The 20,835-nt window shown below is 38.0% G+C and overlaps 1 protein-coding gene across 2 annotated transcripts in view; it reads right to left on the bottom strand.

The window, feature by feature from the left end:
• Nucleotides 1-476: 476 nt before the first annotated feature.
• Nucleotides 477-20,835, bottom strand: part of GLRA3 (glycine receptor alpha 3) — a gene marked incomplete at both ends in the record, with an annotated part of 162,464 nt that continues 142,105 nt past the window's right edge. The window contains 3 exons of one of the 2 annotated variants that reach the window (XM_082621169.1): nucleotides 477-755; nucleotides 16,279-16,323; nucleotides 18,625-18,768. In XM_082621169.1, the coding sequence (XP_082477295.1) occupies nucleotides 477-755; nucleotides 16,279-16,323; nucleotides 18,625-18,768 (468 nt within the window). The remainder of the gene's footprint in view (nucleotides 756-16,278; nucleotides 16,324-18,624; nucleotides 18,769-20,835) is intronic. The other variant, XM_082621168.1, reaches the window with a different exon arrangement.

Here is a 20,835-nt window from a genome sequence, read left to right as displayed (position 1 = left end):
ATTTTGTAACTACAGTATAAGAAAATATTTTAAAGCCTCAAACTACTGATTTTTTATCTTCAACGTTTCCCCTTTCCAAAGTTTTCTGTGCAAATTTTACTTTTGTGATATTTAATACTGAATTAAAAATCAAAGAATTCCAAAGTAGTTTTCACATGTACTATTATGTGATATCATATTAGATACAAACACATTGACAGTAATACTTCCACTTGTATGATTTACTGTGAAAAAACAGATAATCTTAATAGGAAATAGAATCCCTATAATATATATATTTTGTATCCATTAAAGTACTCAACTGCCTCATGACTTTGCATAGCAAATCATAATAATACCTTTCCATATGCCACATATGACAAATGGTCATCATTTGTACACCACACACACATACATACACACACACACACACACCCCTATGGCAAAAAACCTTCCTTCTGAGTTGACAGTCTGCACACTTGCACACCCCCAGAGACTTAATCTTGTTGTTGATGAATATCCTCATGCCTAAGAATTTTATAGATAACCCAGTAGAAAATATTAAAAATCAAGAAGGCTAATGGGAAGCAGGCTCGGGAGATGGTGTCAATCTTCTTGGCCCTGTCAATGAAGACCTTCCTCATTTCATCCAGGCTCTTTGGCATTACCTGGACAGGATGGTTTGGGCCCTTTGGAGTCACACCGTCTTTTGTTTGCAGACACGGTCCCATTCCATAGGCCGTGAAACTGAATCGGCTTTCCCTTACCTCATCATCCTGTCATAAGAAAAACATTAGAAAGCACTTTAACCCTGAGAAAACCATAATTCAAAAAGAGTCATGTACCAAAATGTTCATTTCAGCACTATTTACAATAGCCAGGACATGGAAGCAACCTAAGTGTCCATCAACAGATGAATGGATAAAGAAGATGTGGACATATATACAATGGAATATTACTCAGCAATAAAAAGAAATGAAATTGAGTTATTTATCGTGAGGTGGATGGACCTAGAGTCTGTCATACAGAGTGAAGTAAGTCAGAAAGCAAAAAACAAATACCGTATGCTAACACATATATATGGAATCTAAGAAAAAAAAAAAGGTCATGAAGAACCTAGGGGCAAGATGGGAATAAAGACACAGACCTACTAGAGCATGGACTTGAGGATATGGGGAGGGGGAAGGGTAAGCTGTGACAAAGTGAGAGAGTGGCATGGACATATATACACTACCAAACGTAAAATAGATAGCTAGTGGGAAGCAGCCGCATAGCACAGGGAGATCAGCTCGGTGCTTTGTGACCACCAAGAAGGGTGGGATAGGGAGGGTGGGAGGGAGGGAGACGCAAGAGGGAAGAGATATGGGGATATATGTATACGTATAGCTGATTCACTTTGTTATACAACAGAAACTAACACACCATTGTAAAGCGATTATACTCCAATAAAGATGTTAAAAAAAAAAAAGAAAGAAAGCAATTTAGTCATGGAATAGGGCATGTATAGCAGGCATTTCAGAACCATAACTTAAGCTTTATCATGATAAATGATAACATTATTATAATGAAAAGGTAAAGCATATAAAGGTGAGTTGCTTTTCTTTCCTATTCAAGTTTTATTGATTTATCCTGCTGCATCATACAGACGTGTTCATTCAATGAAACACTCAAGTGTTATGTTTTAATGGAAAAATTAAATATTCTGATATTGTCTACATATTGCTAGAATATCTAAATAAATTGAGCAACAAAAATATCTATTTGGACATTATATTATATATGTTCATATACTAGATTTTTTTCACATCATGTGTTTAAATGTGTGCATATATGATGTCAAAGGGAAAATACCATGATCATAGTTTGAATATTTCTTTTTCATGGAGGCAAACACTTTAATGCTTGTTTCCTACAATTTCATGTTACTTCATTGGGAAATACAATCTAGATCGACAACGCTGCTTGGTTATTGTTATTCTCACTTGACGTTTTATACTAACCCATTTGGCATACTATCAGATGGCCAGATATTCTAGTTCATATACTATTACTTTTAAGGTACATTGGTTTTGTTGAAATTATGAAGGAAATCTGGCAGAAGTTTCATGTTAAAGAAAATTATAACTTATCATGGTCCTAAAAGTATTGTTATTTTTCTCTAAAATGTTGCAAATTGAGAATTCTCCATGTATATATATGAAAAAAACAAAATTTAAAGAAAAAATTACTTAATAAAAACATGATAGGGCTTCCCTGGTGGCGTAGTGGTTGAGAGTTCGCCTGCCAATGCAGGGGACGCGGGTTCTAGCCCTGCTCTGGGGAGATCCCACATGCTGTGGAGCAGCTGGGCCCATGCACCACAACTACTGAGCCTGCGTTCTAGGGCCCGCCCACTGCAACTGCTGAAGCCCGCGCACCTAGAGCCCGTGCTCCGCAACAAGAGAAGCCACCGCAGTGAGAAGCCCGTGCACAACATCGAAGAGTGGCCCCTGCTCGCCACAACTGGAGAAAAGCCCGCGCACAGCAACAAAGACCCAACGCAGCCAAAAATAAAATAAATAAATTTATTTTAAAAAATGATAAATGAAATGTGTTCATGATAGGAAAATATGGTATTTAACCCTTTATAATGAAATTCATTAATGAATAATTTAATGCATTTGTTTAGAATGTAACTGTAGATAACTGCCAATTAATTGGATTTTTGCTACTAAAATTCAATGTTTAAAAGATGACACCTTAAAAAGTTGTTACAGCTCAATTTTTATGAAAGTACTCTGTGATGGTAACATAAGAGTTAAAAGTAATTAATTGGCTCAAACTCTTGAAAATTTATTTTAGGTCTGTGATAGTACAGGCCTAATGAACAGTATATTACAAAATATGAAAGGGAAAAATAGAAATTTAAATGGATTCTAAAATTGAGAAGATAATCAAAGTTGATGTAATAATGTATGAAATAGTTTTTTGGGGAATTAGGAAATAAGGCAATTATACCTGAAAAACAGAAACATGTAATTACTGGAATATATCTCCACTGTAAGATGTATAAGCAATTGAATTTTGAGGAAGCAAGCCTAAAATAAAAGCTGATAATCCAAATTACATGTAACTGTTGCAATCTTACAAAAATTGGAAATTGGTTTTCTAGTGGTCTTTAACAGGGATGTTCATTTATACTGCCAATGTTTTTAGCCACCATGGAAAAGTTAAGGCCAAGTAACTGTTTTCTTTGTATTGTCTTTATCTTTATGGGGAAATAATTGATACATCACCATATAAGTTTAAGGTATACAGCATGATGGTTTGACTTATACATATTGTGAAATGATTACCATAATAGGTTTAGTGAACATCCATCGTCTTGTATAGATACAATAAAAAGAAAAGAAAAAAATTCTCCTTGTGATGAGAACTCTTAGGGTCTACTCTCTTCACAACTTTCCACTATATCATACATGATACATCTTACAGCAGTGCTAACTCAAGTCATCATGTTGTACATTATGTCCCTAGAACTTATTTATTTAAAACTGGAAGTTTGTACATTTTAACCACCTTCCTCCACTGTCCATCTGCTCTGGAGAATTGAATATTTTCAGACCTTTAGAGAGCCTCCCACATACACACTTGTCTCAAAACAGAGATTTGAGATTTATGATTTAACATACATAGTGAACAACTATATTTTCTCAGTTGGATCTTTCCAGGGAACTGTGAGTAAAGGGGTAACACCAGGCCTGGCTGTTGAGAACTGCAGAGAAAGACCTAGTTTTTCCAGCATGATTTCCTTGAAAACAGGAACGTGGAGTTTTCTCCCTTTACTGTGGCACCTGCCCTGGGGGAGCAGTTCAGTGGCCTGAAGGCTGGAGGGGCCGGGGGAAGAAGCTCTTGAGTCACTGCTGGACCTCCCCATGAAATGAAGATGCTGTGTCTGGCATGTCACCTGCCTCGCATGCTCCTAGAGGACCAAGTAAACGCAATATTAGGTTAAAGCCTATCGTGTCTGGAGGGTCTGATTGACAGTTTGAACCTAAAACCTCAGTGGTGGTGACAGAAGGTGACCTGGCTTTCAGATCCTTTCAGACTCAATGCAGCCAAAGGTTCTGGGAGGGAGTTCTGATGAGAACGTGACCCTGACCCTCCCTGGGTTTGAGGTTGCAAAAGCTCCACAGAAAATACTGGGGATAAATCATACTGTTGGGATATGGATGACACACATATGCCCTATTGAACTGGCAGATGGATGATGAGTGAGATAAAACCGAAGGGAAACAGGGTCATAAAACTGAGGAGAAAGTGGCTTTGTCTCCTGTTAACTGATTATCTTTGTGCAGCTAAAACCACTTGGGGGAAAGAGAAACCAGAGCAAGCACATCAAGCAGCTTTGCAGCCTGTGCTCACGATGAAAGCACAAGTCCAGTGGGGACTTAGAGGGACACTGCACTTTGTCTTGATGTCACTCCTCTGCCACCCCAGGCAAATGACACTGGAAACAAGTGACTACAGTGCAGCCCTGTCCAGTGGAAATATAATAGGAACCACCAACGAAAGCTACGTGTGTAATTTTAAATCTAAACTTTACATTAGCTACATTTAAATTAAAAGAAATAGGCAAAATTAATTTTAATAGTATATTTTCCTTAACTCACTATGTCCTAAATATTATTCAAACATTGACTCAAGTAGAAATTAAAGGAGAAATTTTGTGTTCTTTATTGCATACTAAGTCCTTGAAATCAGTGTGCATTTTACATTTATAACACCCCTCAATTCAGACTTCATATTTCTAGGGCTCAACAGCCTCATGGGGCTAGTAGATACCACACGGGACAAAGTAAATAGGAGCTGGGCCACTTTGCTGAGAAGGACCAGCAGATACCTGGGTGGTTCACACTTTCCAGGATCTTTAGGTTAATTGACATAAGAGCTGATGATTTTTCTGCATGCTGCAGCTGAAAAACAACGTTTGATGTGAATGCGAACTCCTAACTTGCTGCAATGCTGCCATTTGGGAATTGCTGGCAGGCTAAATTCAAGGACCCTTTTGGAGTGGGTGAAGCCTGGGGTGATGTGAATCTATGCTGAGAAGGAAAGCAGCCTGTTGTCTTTCTGCTGTGTACTGGAACAGCCCTGAAGAAGACGCAGCTCTCTTAAGGGATGTAGCAAACCTGGGCTGGCCATACAGCAATTTAAAAAATAATAATAATAATAATGCAAAAAGAAAAAAAATGAGCCTCCCCAAACCACATGCTCTGACCTAAACTCTGGTAGATACAGTGATTCGGGGAGTCCCCCAGGCCTGGGTTCCAGGCGGCTCTCTTTTGGGGAAGGCAGGAGAGTATATACAATTCATGGACACGATTACTCTTGCAGCTGACATGCTGGGTTTCACTGAAGGAAAAAACAAATCTGGGCCATTCAGAAGAAGGAACTTGGCCAGAGAAGACTCTCTCAGCTCTCTTTATGTGGCTTTCAAGACACAGAGTGAAAAGAGCGAAAACTGACAGGATTCCTATGAAAGATTTCCTGGCACGTTGTCGCCAGCCGGGGGGGAAGTAAATCTGTTCTAGTTCCAGCAGCTGCTTCCCTTAAGGAACCCTGTTAAATCTGGCACTTTCATCTCAGAAGTTATTCCAGTGGTGCCAATGGGATTGCAAACAAAAGGCGTTGATGCGGTGGCTGAATTGACTGCATCTGTGAAGACACAAAGAAGCCTGCCCACGAAGGCCAGGGTCTCCTTGTCCAGTTCTGAGTGGGGTCCCAGGCTGTGTGCCATGGTTAATGGAGAATGGCCAGGGGTGGTGAACACAGCTCTTTGGGATTGTGGAAGCCAGGGCGCCATGAGCAGTAAGGCTGCTGGGAAGCGAGAAGGTGAAGTTAAGAGCAATGTTAAAAAGCTGGTGGAGGGCTTCCCTGGCGGCGCAGTGGTTGAGAGTCCGCCTGCCGATGCAGGGGACGCGGGTTCGTGCCCTGGTCCGGGAAGATCCCACATGCCGTGGAGCAGCTGGGCCCATGAGCTGTGGCCGCTGAGCCTGCACGTCCAGAGCCTGTGCTCCTCAACGGGAGAGGCCACAGCAGTCAGAGGCCTGCGTACAGCAAAAAAAAAAAAAAAAAAAAAAGGCTGGTGGAGAAGAGAAGAAGGCAGAGTGATGCTATGTTCGTAGGTATCATGGTTGTAGCAGATAGGAAAAGAAGGGACTAAGACGTAGCCAGTAGGTGGTATCACCTTTGGCTAAATGTATAACTGGGAAGGATGTGACCGTGGATGAAGGCCCTTGCCATTTCTGGCGTGAGTCTAATCTTGGGCTGCTGTTCCTTAGCCCAGTTGTAATTGGATGTACTAAAATGGGAGCCCTTAGAATTGCCTAAACCTTCCGCTGTAGTAACTATTAAACAGCACAAGATTCCAGGGAGGTAAAGAAAACTCAGCTCTGATTAAGGACATGATGGCAGCAGGAGTGCTAGCCCCTCGTTCATTTTCTCTGGAATAGTCCTGATTGGACTAGGATAAAAATAAGCAGGTCTTGCAGGCTGACTGCTGACTGCGTGGGTTCACTAAGGAAGTCCCCACAACTGCCTCCACGAGGTGGACGTGGTGAAACCTCTTTAGGAGTTTCAGAACAGAGGAGGCTGGTATGCTTTGGTCCACTTGGCTACATCTTTCCTCTCCATCCCAATCTAAAAAAACCTCAAACACAGTGAGTCTTCATGTGGGGTAAACCCAACTGTCACCTTACTCTTTGTCACTTAAGGAAACCCGACTTCTCCAACATGTGTCACAACCTGGTTGGAAGCAGCTTGGTCCAGATCATTGTCAGACTAAGTTGGCTAATGATGAATGAGAACTTTCCTCTTGGAGGAGAAAGTCGGGCAAGGTTTGGAAAGTGTAGTCGCACACATGACTAGGTAAAGCTTAAGATTCAGGCTACATGCAGCCAAGAGTCAGAGACCAGCGCCATCAGTGAAGTTTCTGGAATAAACCACTAGAGACAATTCACACACAATAAAGGACACACTGCTATTCTCCTGGATCCCACTAAGAGGAAAACAGCTTGCAGCACTATTTGAAATCTGGCAGATACGTTTTGGGTTTCTGTTGGTCATGGTGTACAGAGTGACAGAAAGACAGGCTGAATTTTTTTTTTTTGATGTGGACCATTTTTAAAGTTTTTATTGAATTTGTTACAATATTGCTTCTGTTTTATGTTTTGTTTTTTTTGGTCCAAGACATGTGGGATCTTAGCTCCCTGACCAGGGATCGAACCCACACCCCCTGCATTGGAAGGCAAAGGCTTAACCACTGGACCGCCCGGGAAGTCCCAAGACAGACTGAATACGAAAGGGGAACAAGGGCCAACTGCAAGACATCTGAGGCAGGCAACAACCCAAGCTGCCTCTCTGAGGCCTTAAAAGTCATCCACTGTAGAGGTAGTTGTTACTAAAACATGCAGACTGGAGTTTCTGGGAAAAGCTCAATAGCACCCTAAGGTGACTGCTAGGATTCTATACCAGAAAACTCTCTAATGCCATGAGCAGATTAATCTATTTGAATGACAGCTACTGGCATTATCTTGGGCTCTGGTAGAGACAGTCCCTAGACTAAAGGAATCTGAAGAGTATCAGACTCTATTTAGGTCTAAGATATCTACCATGTCATGCATGATGTCAAAAAGGCATCTCCATTCAAGTTCCCTGATAAAAATGAAAATGACATATTCAGGAACAAGCTAAGAGGAGTAACTTGGGTGAAGTACATCATATGAAAATGTAGCCTTTCGACAATGGACCCATGATGGAAGCTACCCAGAGTGGTATGAACCTCATGCTTCTCTTCCCACTGAGGAAAAACAGGTCCCTTGGTTCACCAATGGAGACTCTCATATGGATGGTCAGGACCCACAGTGTATCTGCAGTGGAATGAGTAGGTAAGTCTACACAATGGGCTGATGTGAGAAGCACTGAATGTGGCAGTATCACAAGAACCAGTTCTTGATCTCAAAGCTATAGCTTTATATAGCTTTATATAGCTTTATATAGCTTTATATCTGATATTCAGGGACTCCTGGGTCCTGGCCAGTGGCCTTGCATTATGGTCAGGCAAATGAGCCCTTGATTGGGCAGTTAAGAACATCCCAAGGGGGCTTTCCTGGTGGTGCAGTGGTTAAGAATCCATCTGCCAATGCAAGGGACACGGGTTCAAGCCCTGGCCCAGGAAGATCTCACATGCTGTGGAGCAAATATGCCCATGCACCACAACTACTGAGCCTGTGCTCTAGAGCCCGCAAACCACAACTACTGAGCTCGCATGCCACAACTACTGAAACCTGTGTGCCTAGAGCCCATGCTCCATAACAAGAGAAGCCACCACAAGGAGAAGCCCATGCACCGCAATGAAGAGTAGCCCCCGGTCGCCACAACTAGAGAAAGCCCATGCACGGCAACAAGACACAACACAGCCAAAAATAAATAAATAAATGAATTTTATATTAAAAGAAACAATTTCCTCTTTATAAAAAACACGAAAAAACAATTTCCTCTTGAAGAAAAGGAACATTCCAAGGTGGGAGATGCAATTCCTTATAGAAATCCCAGGGTAGAATTAATTAGGTCATGTAGTCCCCATCTAATTGCCGGCTCAGAAGGGGACTACAGCACCAAGGCACATGTCTTGGATTGGTCTTTGATGTAGTCATGGTGGTGTCCAGGCCATGCAGCAATGGACAGAACATGTCCCTCTGTTGCCCAGTGAAGCCACTGATGTGGTCAGAGTTTGTCTGGAATATTAACAAGATAAAGAATTGCTTGAAAATTGTCTTTGGGTTGAATCTCCCGAGGACAAGAGCTAACACACAGCTGGCAGATAGAATGCTTGGGGTCTTTGCCCAAGCCTCTTGGAGGATTCAATGGATTTTAGCAGAAATAGATGGTCCATATTGGGCTTGTTTACACTGTAACAGAAGCCATAGCCGAAACTACTATTAATGGCTTGGAACAGGCATTTTTGTATCAGTCTGGGCCCCTGGAATAGATCCCTTTGGAGAAAGGAACACATTTACAAATGGCTAGTGTATAAAATGGCCGAAGAACACAACATAGTAAGGGCATCTCACATCAGCTCACAGAGCTGTGGTTTAAACAGAAATTGGAATGAGCAATGAAAACATTAATACTAAAGACAGGATGGCCAGGACATGAAGGGCTGGTTGGTTCACTGGATGAGTGCACAGACCACGTGAGTATGAGCCACAGTAAGGGAGAACACCTTTACAGAGGTTTCTGGTTTCTGGTAGTGGAAGTGTCGGGGATAGAGAGCAAGGCTGTGACTTAACTCTGTCCCACCTCACAGGTTTTTCTTTTGTATTACTTGACAGCATGGTTTTGGGTCCACGACTGCATTTGCATTGTCTAGCTGAAAGGATCGGTGCTACTTATGATACTGTATCTGTTTCTTTAGACTAGGAAGCCATTCATGCCCTCTGTAGGTGAGGGAACTAAAAGTCCTGTGTGCTTGAGAAGCTATAAGGCCTCGCATTCAGATGAAGACGCTTTATCTGCTCTCTCTCCTGCTTTTTATCCTACTGTAAAGCTGAGCAAATGACCTATGAGATTAAAGTTTATTTCTGTCGTGCAAGTAAGTTGGCCTCCTCAAACCTGTAATCAGAGCTATGGAGTTATACTGACAAAGCCACTTTACTCTGGATATGTGTTTAAATAGAAAATGACACTTGGAACAATTTAAACTTCATCATCTTCATACAGCATTTGTCCATCATAAAAGCTGGCAACAACGTGTAAAATGACCACATTCTGTGTACATGCAATAATGACAGTCCAGATGAGGACAATATTTCTCACACTGTGGTCCACGCAGCAGCTGTCTCAGCATCGCTGGGAGGGACTGCTGAGACCCAGTTTTCTGGATCTCAGTTGCGGAGATTTGTACTCATTAACATTTAGGCTGTCCCAGTAATCTGCATTTCCAAGCTCTCTAGGTGATCATAACACACAATTTGTAGAAACAAAAATTTCCAAGAGGCACAATGCAGCTATCCTAGTTAGCCTGAATTCATGGTGATATAACATTTTTTGAACATCTCTAACACTTTCTAATTTAAATTTTAAGTGGTAGTTTATGAAAATATACTCTGTAGTGACTTCTGTGTTAGTATTGAGGTGTTATTTTATTTTTTAATAATTCCTGTTTTTAAGTAAGGCTGTTTCTAGGAGAGGCTATCTGTAAGGCTATTTATATGACCTGTATCTTTACTCATTTTTAAATTTATGTCAGACCTAGGAATACTTTAGGAATAGACTGTGGACAATTACATTATATAATGTGATTTGGTGCAGTGTTGTTTTTTCAAAAGCATCTGGAGTATGATTTCACTAACAAATGTATCGCCAGTGGCTTTCTGTTAATTTTGGAGGTGAAAAAATAGAAACTTTTATTTTAAGTAAAAATATTTCCCTTATTAAAATGTCTCATTCAAATATTTCTTTCCTGGCAAAGGTAATAGAAAGCAAGATGTTGAAGGACTCTTGTTCTAAAAAATGAAAATAAATTGGGTATCTGCATTATTTTTTAAAAATGTCTGTGCTATAGGAAATAGTTTTTAACTATTTTATATAGTCACACAAATATATTCGATGGTCCAAATTTAAAATCTGACTCAAAATTAACATTGAAAATGCAAATGTTTTTATCATAGTTAAGCAATTCCATGGCTTCATCATTTATTGCCAGGGGTTTGGATAGTTCCAGTTATTTAATTCCCAGATTCTTGGTTTCTTATTCTAGGAAAAGATGATTATAGCACTACATAGCAGATTTTTTTAGGGTGAGAAAAATACATACACCCCCCCGATAATGTTGCTATCGTATTATCAATATTTTGTTTGTTATAATTGTATTATTATAGACATCACATAATACACAATGTGAAAGAAAAATACCGCTTAAACAATTTTACCATTAGATATTGTAAATCTACAGAAACTAGGCGAGCACTAAAGTTCTGTGTAAAATAGGCCTACCAGTTGCTGACTCCCCAGATGGCCTCACACTTGTAGACTTTTCACTAAAAATTAACTGACAGCGTAAAACTAGGAGGATCACTTGGCTGCCTCACTGTCTTACTGTTGTGATGGATGGGCTTTGCTCTACAACTGCTGGGATTCTTGCAAATCTAATTCCTGCAATCAAGGAGGCTTTCGTGTTGCTAGTATGTTCCATGAAACAGCACAAATATTTGGGGTGAGCCCATGAGATGAGGCCCGTGGAGTCATCTTATTTCTTCAGCAACAGGATCTCAGCTCTACTGGACCAGACCCCAGTCGCTACCCCGGAGAAAGGATGGGAGAATCAAGGACCCCTGAACTCCAAAGCGATCTTATGATTTTTTTTAAATGACTGGACTTTGGGGATCTTTTTGAAGGGCTACACTTAAAATAATAATTTTAAGCATGAATATGAAGTTTTTCAATTAGCTCATTATTAATAATAGATTGCTATACTAGAAGGTGCATTAAATTATTTTATGACTCAACTAATTTCTCTTTTATAAAACTCAGTCATAAAATTATCCCGTGTTTATATATGTTCAGAGGTGCAGTGATATTCTTTATTCCAGTTAACACTCAAATATTTTTTTGAGATAATTCAATTTTCTGGTGAGGTCTTTAGCTTGGGTTTCTAATGGACTAAAGGCCACAAAAGCAAGGTTTAGACAAACATCTAAAACTTTTGACTCAGACACTGTGTTCAATGTTCATAAAATTAAGCCACTTTACAACTCAAAATATAGACAGTAATAAAGATTAAATAGAATGAATTAAAATGAACCAAAGAACGTGGCTGATTAAAAAAGTAAAATTGAAGAAATAGCTTCATTTACCCACAAGTCAATCCTCTTATGCTTCAAGCAAGTTAGAAGGGTAGGCAATAAAAAATATAAAAAGCCATTTTGTTAGTGTATAATTCTTTCTACAGGAGGACCTGTTTTCACTAAATATGGAAGTGAGAAAAATGTTTCAGTAATTAAGCAACAATACCATATTGTGAAACATTCTAAGCGCTTTTTCACTTTATTTAGAGAATTATGCCAAAGACTAACTCATGTAACATGCATATTATAACTAGAATTATTACAGAAAGAAAGCCCAAGGGTAAATATAGTCATTCAGTTGAATTGCTTCATCTTTATCATCAAACATAATAAACTAACATATATATGAAACAAGAATTAATTTCCTATCCTCTTAGTCTTCAAAAATAACAATAACAAAAAATATTATTTGTTTGCAGGCTTGGTGAAAGCATGAAGATTGCTAGTGAGCGGTGACAAAACATTAATTATATAAAACAGCGTGAGTGATGATTAATTATGTGAACTGCTGTGAGATACAACAGCACTAAATATGTTACTTTCATCCTAACGTTTCTTCCCTACTGGATACCTTTGAGATGTTCTTTATACAATCAAGATGCTAAGTAAATTATCCCAAAGGTTTTTTTGTTTAAATAATTTTCTGTAACTTTTCATTGTCAAGTAGGAAAATGACAAAGGAAGGAAAAGTGAATTGCTATTAATTCCCATTTATATGATTTCAAAGTGTGTAGATTTTGAAAAAATTACTAATAAACAAAACAATGGCTTGGTTTTGTTGAGAAAAAATCAACATCACTTAGAAAATTCTAAGGTAAGACGAAGTATGTGAATGAATTAAAAGTTATTTTTCTGAAATAAGTATCAGCTTAAAATAAAACCCTCAGTTTAGACAACTATACACATTTCTATATCACTTAAAAATGGAAGGCTTAAAAATATATAACTATATATGAGGTTAAAAATACTTTAGACTTGCAAGTCTATTGTCAATATAAAATTCCTTGAAATCCCAGGGGAACCTTGCATTTCTTATAGATGACATGAATTAATTATGAATTAGCCAAGTTTATGCTTGGCATATTGAATTTAGATTCAGAATGGTTTGGAGATTATTGAATGGTAAAATGTAAGCTTAAAAAGATGAATATTTTAGATGAAATATTATGAAAGTAATACATATATTTTGGGGAATTGCTGAGAAGTCAATGAAATATTTTTTTAAAATCTGTACATCTATTTCTATTTAATGTGCTAGATTCTTTCATTGCCAATTCATAATTATGGGGCAAAATAAGATACTATATTACAGTAGACAGCATATATAAAAAGCAGTGTATCTTTTTTAGTTAACTTTGTGATGGAAGTCACTGAAGTGTCACTACATTAAGTAGAGATTATATTACTTTATTGAATATTATTTTCCTAAAGAGATATTTCAGAGGGGATATAGTTCTAAGAAATAATCGTGTTTAACATAAACTCAAAATATTTGTTGGCAGGAAATAATTAAATTCTTACAATTTTTGTTTTACTTGAGAAAATGAAATTTCTAACCCCTGTGTATCAGAGTCACTCATATAGAATTTACTTTGAAATTATTGAGAACCTACTTTTTTCTCAGGTATGTATCAAAGAAATTTGTAGGAAGTACTTACCTACTGAAAGAATATCTTCTACTCTAGAATATACCATAAACTGACCTCAAATGGAAACTTTATTGGATAATTTAGTGTATATGGGTACCATGTTGCTTCCAAGCATGGAGCCTCATCCCTTCAACCAAAATAGTACACGTATATATTTGCATTTGTCCTAAGACTGTAGAGCTGACAAAAGTACAAGGCAGAAAAATCAATTATTTGTTATTCTTAAACGTTACCTTGAGTTATTTTTGAAGTAAGATAGGATATAAATACATACATAAATGGAAGTTTTTGTACAGATAGTCAAAATGCAGTCAATTATTTAAAAAAGATAACTATCACACCTAACAAAATACAAACTTGGTAATTATTTTTTGAATCTAGAACTAGTGGTCCATTCTTATTCCATTTGTGCACACAAATAATAATTAATGTACAGTAATAAGTAGGAAGATAGAGGTACTAGAACACCGTGTGTATGTGTTTTCACTCAGCAAACCATTGCAGTATTCTACTGCAGTGCAGAAGCTGCATGAAATGCATTAAAGCAATCCCATATCATCCATATTGCTCAACAAATAACATGTTCGGAAATATTTTGAAGGCTTTATAACCCTCCAGGACTCAAGTAATAATATCATACACGGGAAGAGCAACTTCTAACCAAAATACTTTCGTATCATGCATACACCCACACACACAGCCCCGGGGATAAGCATTTATGACAAGGTGCAGCGGTGGGTGATCAGCACGCAGCAGGCTACGACAGTGTGGGGTGGGGAAATTTGGATACAAGAGTGAATGTGCATCCTTTCACAGCATATAAAAGGTTCCCTGGTACCTTCATAGAGGAAAAAGTAAGGTGTAAAAGATTGTATGCAATGCCTAAGCCAATGCTGAACCAACTTAAAACTTTCCTTGGAATACCATGTACATCAGTGTACAGCCCTCTGTTGTGATCAAGCTTTCTCTAAGGGGGTGATTTTATTTATTGCCCCTTTTGCCAAACTAAAGTACTAAGAAGAACTCATGCAAGTCAGTACTCATGAAAAAGGGCGTGGCGTCCACCATGAGCCTCCTTTTCATTATATTGATTTAAAGATTTTGATTGCTCAGACTGTTTCTAAGCAAAGTGCATAGTTTTTTTAAAAAAAAAAAAATTGAGGAATTCATTCAGCCCAGAGGGCTATTACGTTGACAAAAATCGTTTTCAAAGAGTGAAAATGATCAACCCCAAATTTGCATGATGATTAGAATATTATAAAGCTAAATGGCGTGCACAGATTTCTAATCAATGTATTTGCATTTAATGTATTTTAGAGTGTGTTTGTATTTTCTTAAACGATATGGTAAAAAACCATACTGTTTCTTTTTTAAAAAATAAGTATTTATTGACTGTTAGTGAAGGAAATCTGATTTTTTTCATCAGAGCTCTTTTTGCATTGTTTTGTAAGGCAATATTTAATTGAATACATGTATTTTATACTAATGCTACTATACGTATGAACTGTTTAGTTACCGAAAATTTAAATATGTACCTTTCCCAAAGAGGCTACTATGGGCTATTATGCAAATTCAAGGCAATTAATTTTTTTAAAATTACCGTTAGGATAATCAAGTAAAAGTAATTGGATCATGTGAATTTTTTTCCACCAGGGATGAAAACTGAAGAAGTAGCTAGCTATGTTGGGAACAACTATGCAATTTTAGTAGAAAAGAAAAATAGTTCAGTGATTATTTAACTAAGGTGTGTAGTAGAATCTTCTGGGGAGGTTTTTTCGTTTTATTTTTGTTTTGTTTTTTTTGATATGGACCTTTTTTTTTTTTTGAAAGTCTTTATTGAATTTGTTACAATATTGCTTCTGTCTTATGTTTTGTTTTTTTGGCCATGAGGCATGGGGGATTTTAGGTCCCCGACCAGGGATCAAACCCGCACCCCCTGCATTGGAAGGTGCAGTCTTAACCACTGGACGGACCTCCAGGGAAGTCCCTGGGGAGGTATTTTAAAATACACCGTATCCCAGAAATTTTAATTTAGTAGACTGGACTGTTTGTATATGATTTCCCAAGCTAAATTTTTGGCTTTTGGTATGTTTAAAATTTAATCACTGAGTGCTGTATTATGGATCTCCAAGTCAAGCTACTGATATGCTCTACTGTAGATTACCTTTCTAAATATTTAGCCATTATAATTGGACATGTGTCCTTGTGACCTCTTTAATCGAATATTTCCGAGGATGCTATCAAAACCAAAATCATTCATTTACTCTAAAGAATTTCAACATGCTTTAACATTAAGAAAGGATGCTAAAGATACACAGGCTGGACAAAGCATTTTATTTTTGCCTTATTTTTAGGTCTCTATTTTCTGGCAAGAGGGGCTGTTTTCAGAACTTATTTATATAAATAAATTTCCCATTTATTTTGAAACTAATTTTGTCAAGGCATATGGTTATTTCTTCTATGGAGACTATTGTAAGAGACATGTGATATTTCTGTTTAATATATATTTTAAAATCATTTTGACCAGTTTGGTTAATAGGATGAAACACAATATTTCAATATCTTTTGATTGAGTGAGGGAAGACAAAGGGAATTGTTAGAAAAACAGAGTATCCTTAGCTGAAGGGGGTTGGTGGTGGTTCAGCTTTGAGTGTGCAAGGGGCTGTGTTTCCCCACCAAACACTGCCTGAGTGCACAGTATGCTGTCTGCATTTTTACCAATGACCACATTCCTCTACTTAGAGTTAAGAAAGTGAATTTACCGTGTCTGAGAAACGGTAAAACTTCTCCAATGCAAAAGCTTCTGTCTGTGGGAAGGTAAAGTGGACCAAAAGGGATTGAGAAACCAGAGATAGATGATTAAAGTCATAGATGATTAAATATAATTGCACAATTGGTTTTAATTGCATAGATCATCTTAACATACATATGTATCAATTAATAGATTTTCACATATGCAAGGTATCCACCCCCCCAAAGTATGAAGTGAGCTTAAAAAAAAAAAACACTGGATTTTTATTTGCCTGCACTAAATCTTAATTACAATATTTGCCCCCTGAATATTTCAAGTAGTGATTAGAAAATAATCAGGCGTAACTATTTTTCCATTTTGATACTTTTCTAGAGTGCCAATCACTAGAGACATTAATCTTGCTGTCTTTCTGTGAGCCAAAGAATAAGGGGTGTCAAATATTTTTATCCCAATACACTTACAGGTGGTAAAATTGGATGAAGAGCTGCTTTGGTAAGGATTTTTTTTTTTTTAAGGAGAAATCAGAATTGAGTATCTAAACTTGTAGCCTGTTATGTTACCCATTAGCTACTCTGACTGCTGGATGTGTGGTGGGTGCAGAAAATGTCTGAGCTCTCAGACCTCCCTTTGGACACCACATGTGAACGACTTCCCATTTCTGGTGTTTGCAGCACGTGGCTGATCCATCCTACATGTAGGAAGGAGAAGAAAGGTAGAGAAATGAAAAATAAATGTAAAAAAGTGAACCAAAATTAGAGGGGGAAATGTGTTGCTTTACTTCTGATTCATGTTAGAAGGAAAAAATGTCTTAATCAGTCATTAATGGGAAAAAAAACGACAACAGCTTCACCCTGTGATACAGAATGCTTTGTTCTGTTACAGTGCTTCAGCCTGGGCCAGGTATCATATGAAAGAGAGGAGCAAATAGGCAGTAAGGGAGGGAGAGAGAAGGAGGAAAGAGAGAGGGGGAGGGGTGGGCAGAGTGAGAGAAGTATAAGGAAACCAGCAGACTGGGAGAGGTGGGGGGGCAGGAGATAAAGAAAAGTTAATCTCTCCATGAAAATATATGTTAATGTATGAATGACGGGCTTTAATATTTATAAACATTTGATCAAATGCAAGCCCTGGCACTGTTTCTTCTGTCCACCGTGTTACCCAGAGTATTGCAATGCTGAAATTCCTTCCATGCTACAGTGAATTGGGGTATTTATTGGAGCAGGTGATGATTCTGGGGAGTCAGTTAGACATGATTGGATAAGTTACTGCCTTAGAATATGTTTAATACTGAGTAGGCTTAGCACTGGGAGATCATGGCTTAGAGCTTCTTAAAACAATTTATAAAATATATAAATCACAGTCAGTCATTCAGAAACCATAAGAAAATCCTTAAAAAATTAAACCCTTAAAAATGCACACTACATATAAACCAGACTATTAATTTTAAGAGTTGAGAATGTTTTGACTTAAATATTTCAGTATTTTGGATTCTGGCCACAATTTCTCCTGTAATATACAACTTTGATATATCTCTATTGATTAAGAGACCATTTGCTTTCAAAATGTCAGCTGGCACATTCACATTAAAAGTAAACTCAAAGATATGCTGGTTGATAGAGACTCTCCCTTGCAGAAAAGGAAAGGGGTTCATTGAAATTATGTAAATATAAAGAGAGATGACATTACAAGTCTTAACAGAGGGGAGCAACGCCATCCTGTACTTACAAATCCAATTAGGAGATTACTTCTACAATTTCATGTGGTTTCCCAGTGATGCTCTAAATAAAATTTCTTCTGGGTTTGACTTATCAAGTGATAGCAAGGCAAGAATACACCTTATTGTGTTTCGAATGGGGATTCAGAAGAAATGTCTTAAAAACATAAAAGTATACATAAAAAGGAGACCACAGAGTTTTACATCAACATCATAGTATTAATAAATAGGTGATATTTGATGGAAACAATTAAAGGAATTAGTTCGAAAAATGGTACAACTTTAATAGCTATATTTGTTGACTTATGTCAAGTAAAACCATCAGAAACACTGCAACCTTGCAAATAAGAATGATAGATTTTGTTAGTGGAAGCAAAAACTGGTGTCGTTCCAGGACGTACATTAGAAAGAAGTTGATAAAACTCTCATGTCACCAGATCTGCTGTGTAAAGTATAGTTCAATGTTACCATTTTCTCCCTGAGGCTATTTTTGACAATGTAAGTTTCAGCTGGACAAAACCAAAGGGACATCCTTTCATTTAGTCCCCGTCCCCATTTCCTCTCTGTACCTCCCTATTAAATATGCCAAATTCACTTTCCAGGGAGAATTGTATCCCAGGGAACTTAATGCATTTAATCGCCTACCCTATTCTTTCTCTTTCGTCGAAATCTCAGAAGTTCTTTATGTTGTCTCGATACAAAATTGACAGCTGCATATTCCAATAGTGCTGAAAACACGAAAAGGAGACACACTGCCATCCAAATGTCAATAGCTTTGACATACGAAACCTAGCCGGGAAAGAAACAGCGAGAAAATTGACTTGTTACTTCCATTGAGCACACGAATGGCCATCTGAATTATACCATTTATATACCAGCTTGGAAAAAAAAAAGCAATGAAGTAACATTTCTTTTTTTTTTACGTAAAACATTTTTTTTTCTTAAAATTTTTTCAGAAATTGGGCTTCCCTGGTGGCGCAGTGGTTGAGAGTCCGCCTGCCGATGCAGCAGACATGGGTTCGTGCCCCAGTCCGGGAAGATCCCACATGCCGCGGAGCAGCTGGGCCCGTGAGCCATGGCCGTTGAGCCTGCGCGTCCGGAGCCTGTGCTCCGCAACGGGAGAGGCCACAACAGTGAGAGGCCCACATACAGCAAAAAAAAAAAAAAAAAAAGAAAAGAAAAGAAATTAATTCTGCAAGTTTTATGTTTTAGTCATACATTAAAATGTGTATTTTTTCCTAATAAGTTTTTTCAAATGAAGCGCTAGACCAAATGTATGATGAAAGAAAATAAGACGAAATCTAATTTTACCTTCAGGGTAGAATAGTATCATGCTTGGTAAGTGTGCAGTAACATTGAAATATACCTTTAGGGTAGCAGAATGCTTGAAAAAGTATGAAGTAATATTGAAACATAGATAATGCTGTTGAACTTGTAGCTCCTTATTTTCTTCATTAAAAAAGTTTTTTATTTTGAAATAATTTTAACCCTACAGACACTTTGCAAGAACAGTAAAAAGAACTCCCACGTTCTGCAGTTGTTAAGATTAAGTTACATTTCTCTCCCTCCCTCCCTCCTTCTCTCCCTCTCTCGCTCCCATCTCCAACTTTATACGCTTTTCTGCCTGAATAATTATTACGCAGACATGATGCCCTGAAACTTATGTGTTTTTTCTAAAAAAAAGAAAAAAGGACACTCTCTTACATACACCCAGTTAACCCTTCAGGTCTCAAGCTAAACTTCACCCAAATCCGGTTCAGAATCCCAGGAAACCTGTGCTTACCTGAACACATTGCATTGTAATTGCTTGTTTCTTGTTCTCTTTCTGTTTAGAGTGTGAAGTCTCTGAGGACAGATGGCATCTGTTTTGTTCTCCACCACAGTGTTGTTTGACCCATGTGTGCATATTTGCTGAGTGAATGGGCAGGTAAATGAAGGTGTAAAATGTCAAAACACGGGGAAAAGTGAGCCATAGGTGATGATTCATATGGAAATTCACTTTCTGGAGTGACACTCTGGTAATACCTTGGAATTAATTGATTTTTTTTTCAAAAGAGGTGTCAACTTACACCACATCCAATGGTGTCAACTTACATGTGAAAAATGCCAACAAAGGGACCCTCTGTATCTCCTCCTGCATCTTTTTTTTTTCTAACACCTTTATTGGAGTATAATTGCTTTACATTGTTGTGTTAGTTGCTGCTATATAACAAAGTGAATCAGCTATACAACAAAGTGAATCAGCTATACATGTACATATATCCCCATATCCCCGCCCTCTTGTGTCTTCCTCCCACCCTCCCTATCCCACCCCTCTAGGTGGTCACAAAGCATAAGCTGATCTCCCTGTGCTATGCAGGTGCTTCCCACTAGCTATCTATTTTACATTTGGTAGTGTATATATGTCCATGCCATTCTCTCACTTCGTTCCAGCTTACCCTTCCCCCTCCCCGTGTCAGGTCGATTCTCTATGTCTATGTCTTTATGCCTGTCCTGCCCCTAGGTTCTTCAGAACCACTTTTTTTTTTCAGATTCCTATATATGTGTTAGCATAGGGTATTTGTTTTTCTCTTTCTGACTTACTTCACTCTGTATGACAGATTCTAGGTCCATCCACCTCACTACAAATAACTCAATTTCATTTCTTTTTATGACTGAGTAATATTCCATTGTATATATGGGCCACATCTTCTTTATCCATTCATCTGTCAATGGACATTTAACTTGCTTCCATGTCCTGGCTATTGTAAATAGAGCTGCAATGAACATTGTGGTACATGACTCTTTTTGAATTATGGTTTTCTCAGGGTATATGCCCAGAAGTGGGATTTCTGGGTCATACAGTAGGTCTATTTT

The sequence above is a fragment of the Mesoplodon mirus genome (genome assembly GCF_964341445.2).
Source record: "Mesoplodon mirus genome assembly, chromosome: 1".
NCBI classification, from domain to species: domain Eukaryota; kingdom Metazoa; phylum Chordata; class Mammalia; order Artiodactyla; family Ziphiidae; genus Mesoplodon; species Mesoplodon mirus.
The sequence above is the reverse complement of the archived record's forward strand: the minus strand, read 5'-3'. Positions and strand labels throughout refer to the sequence as shown.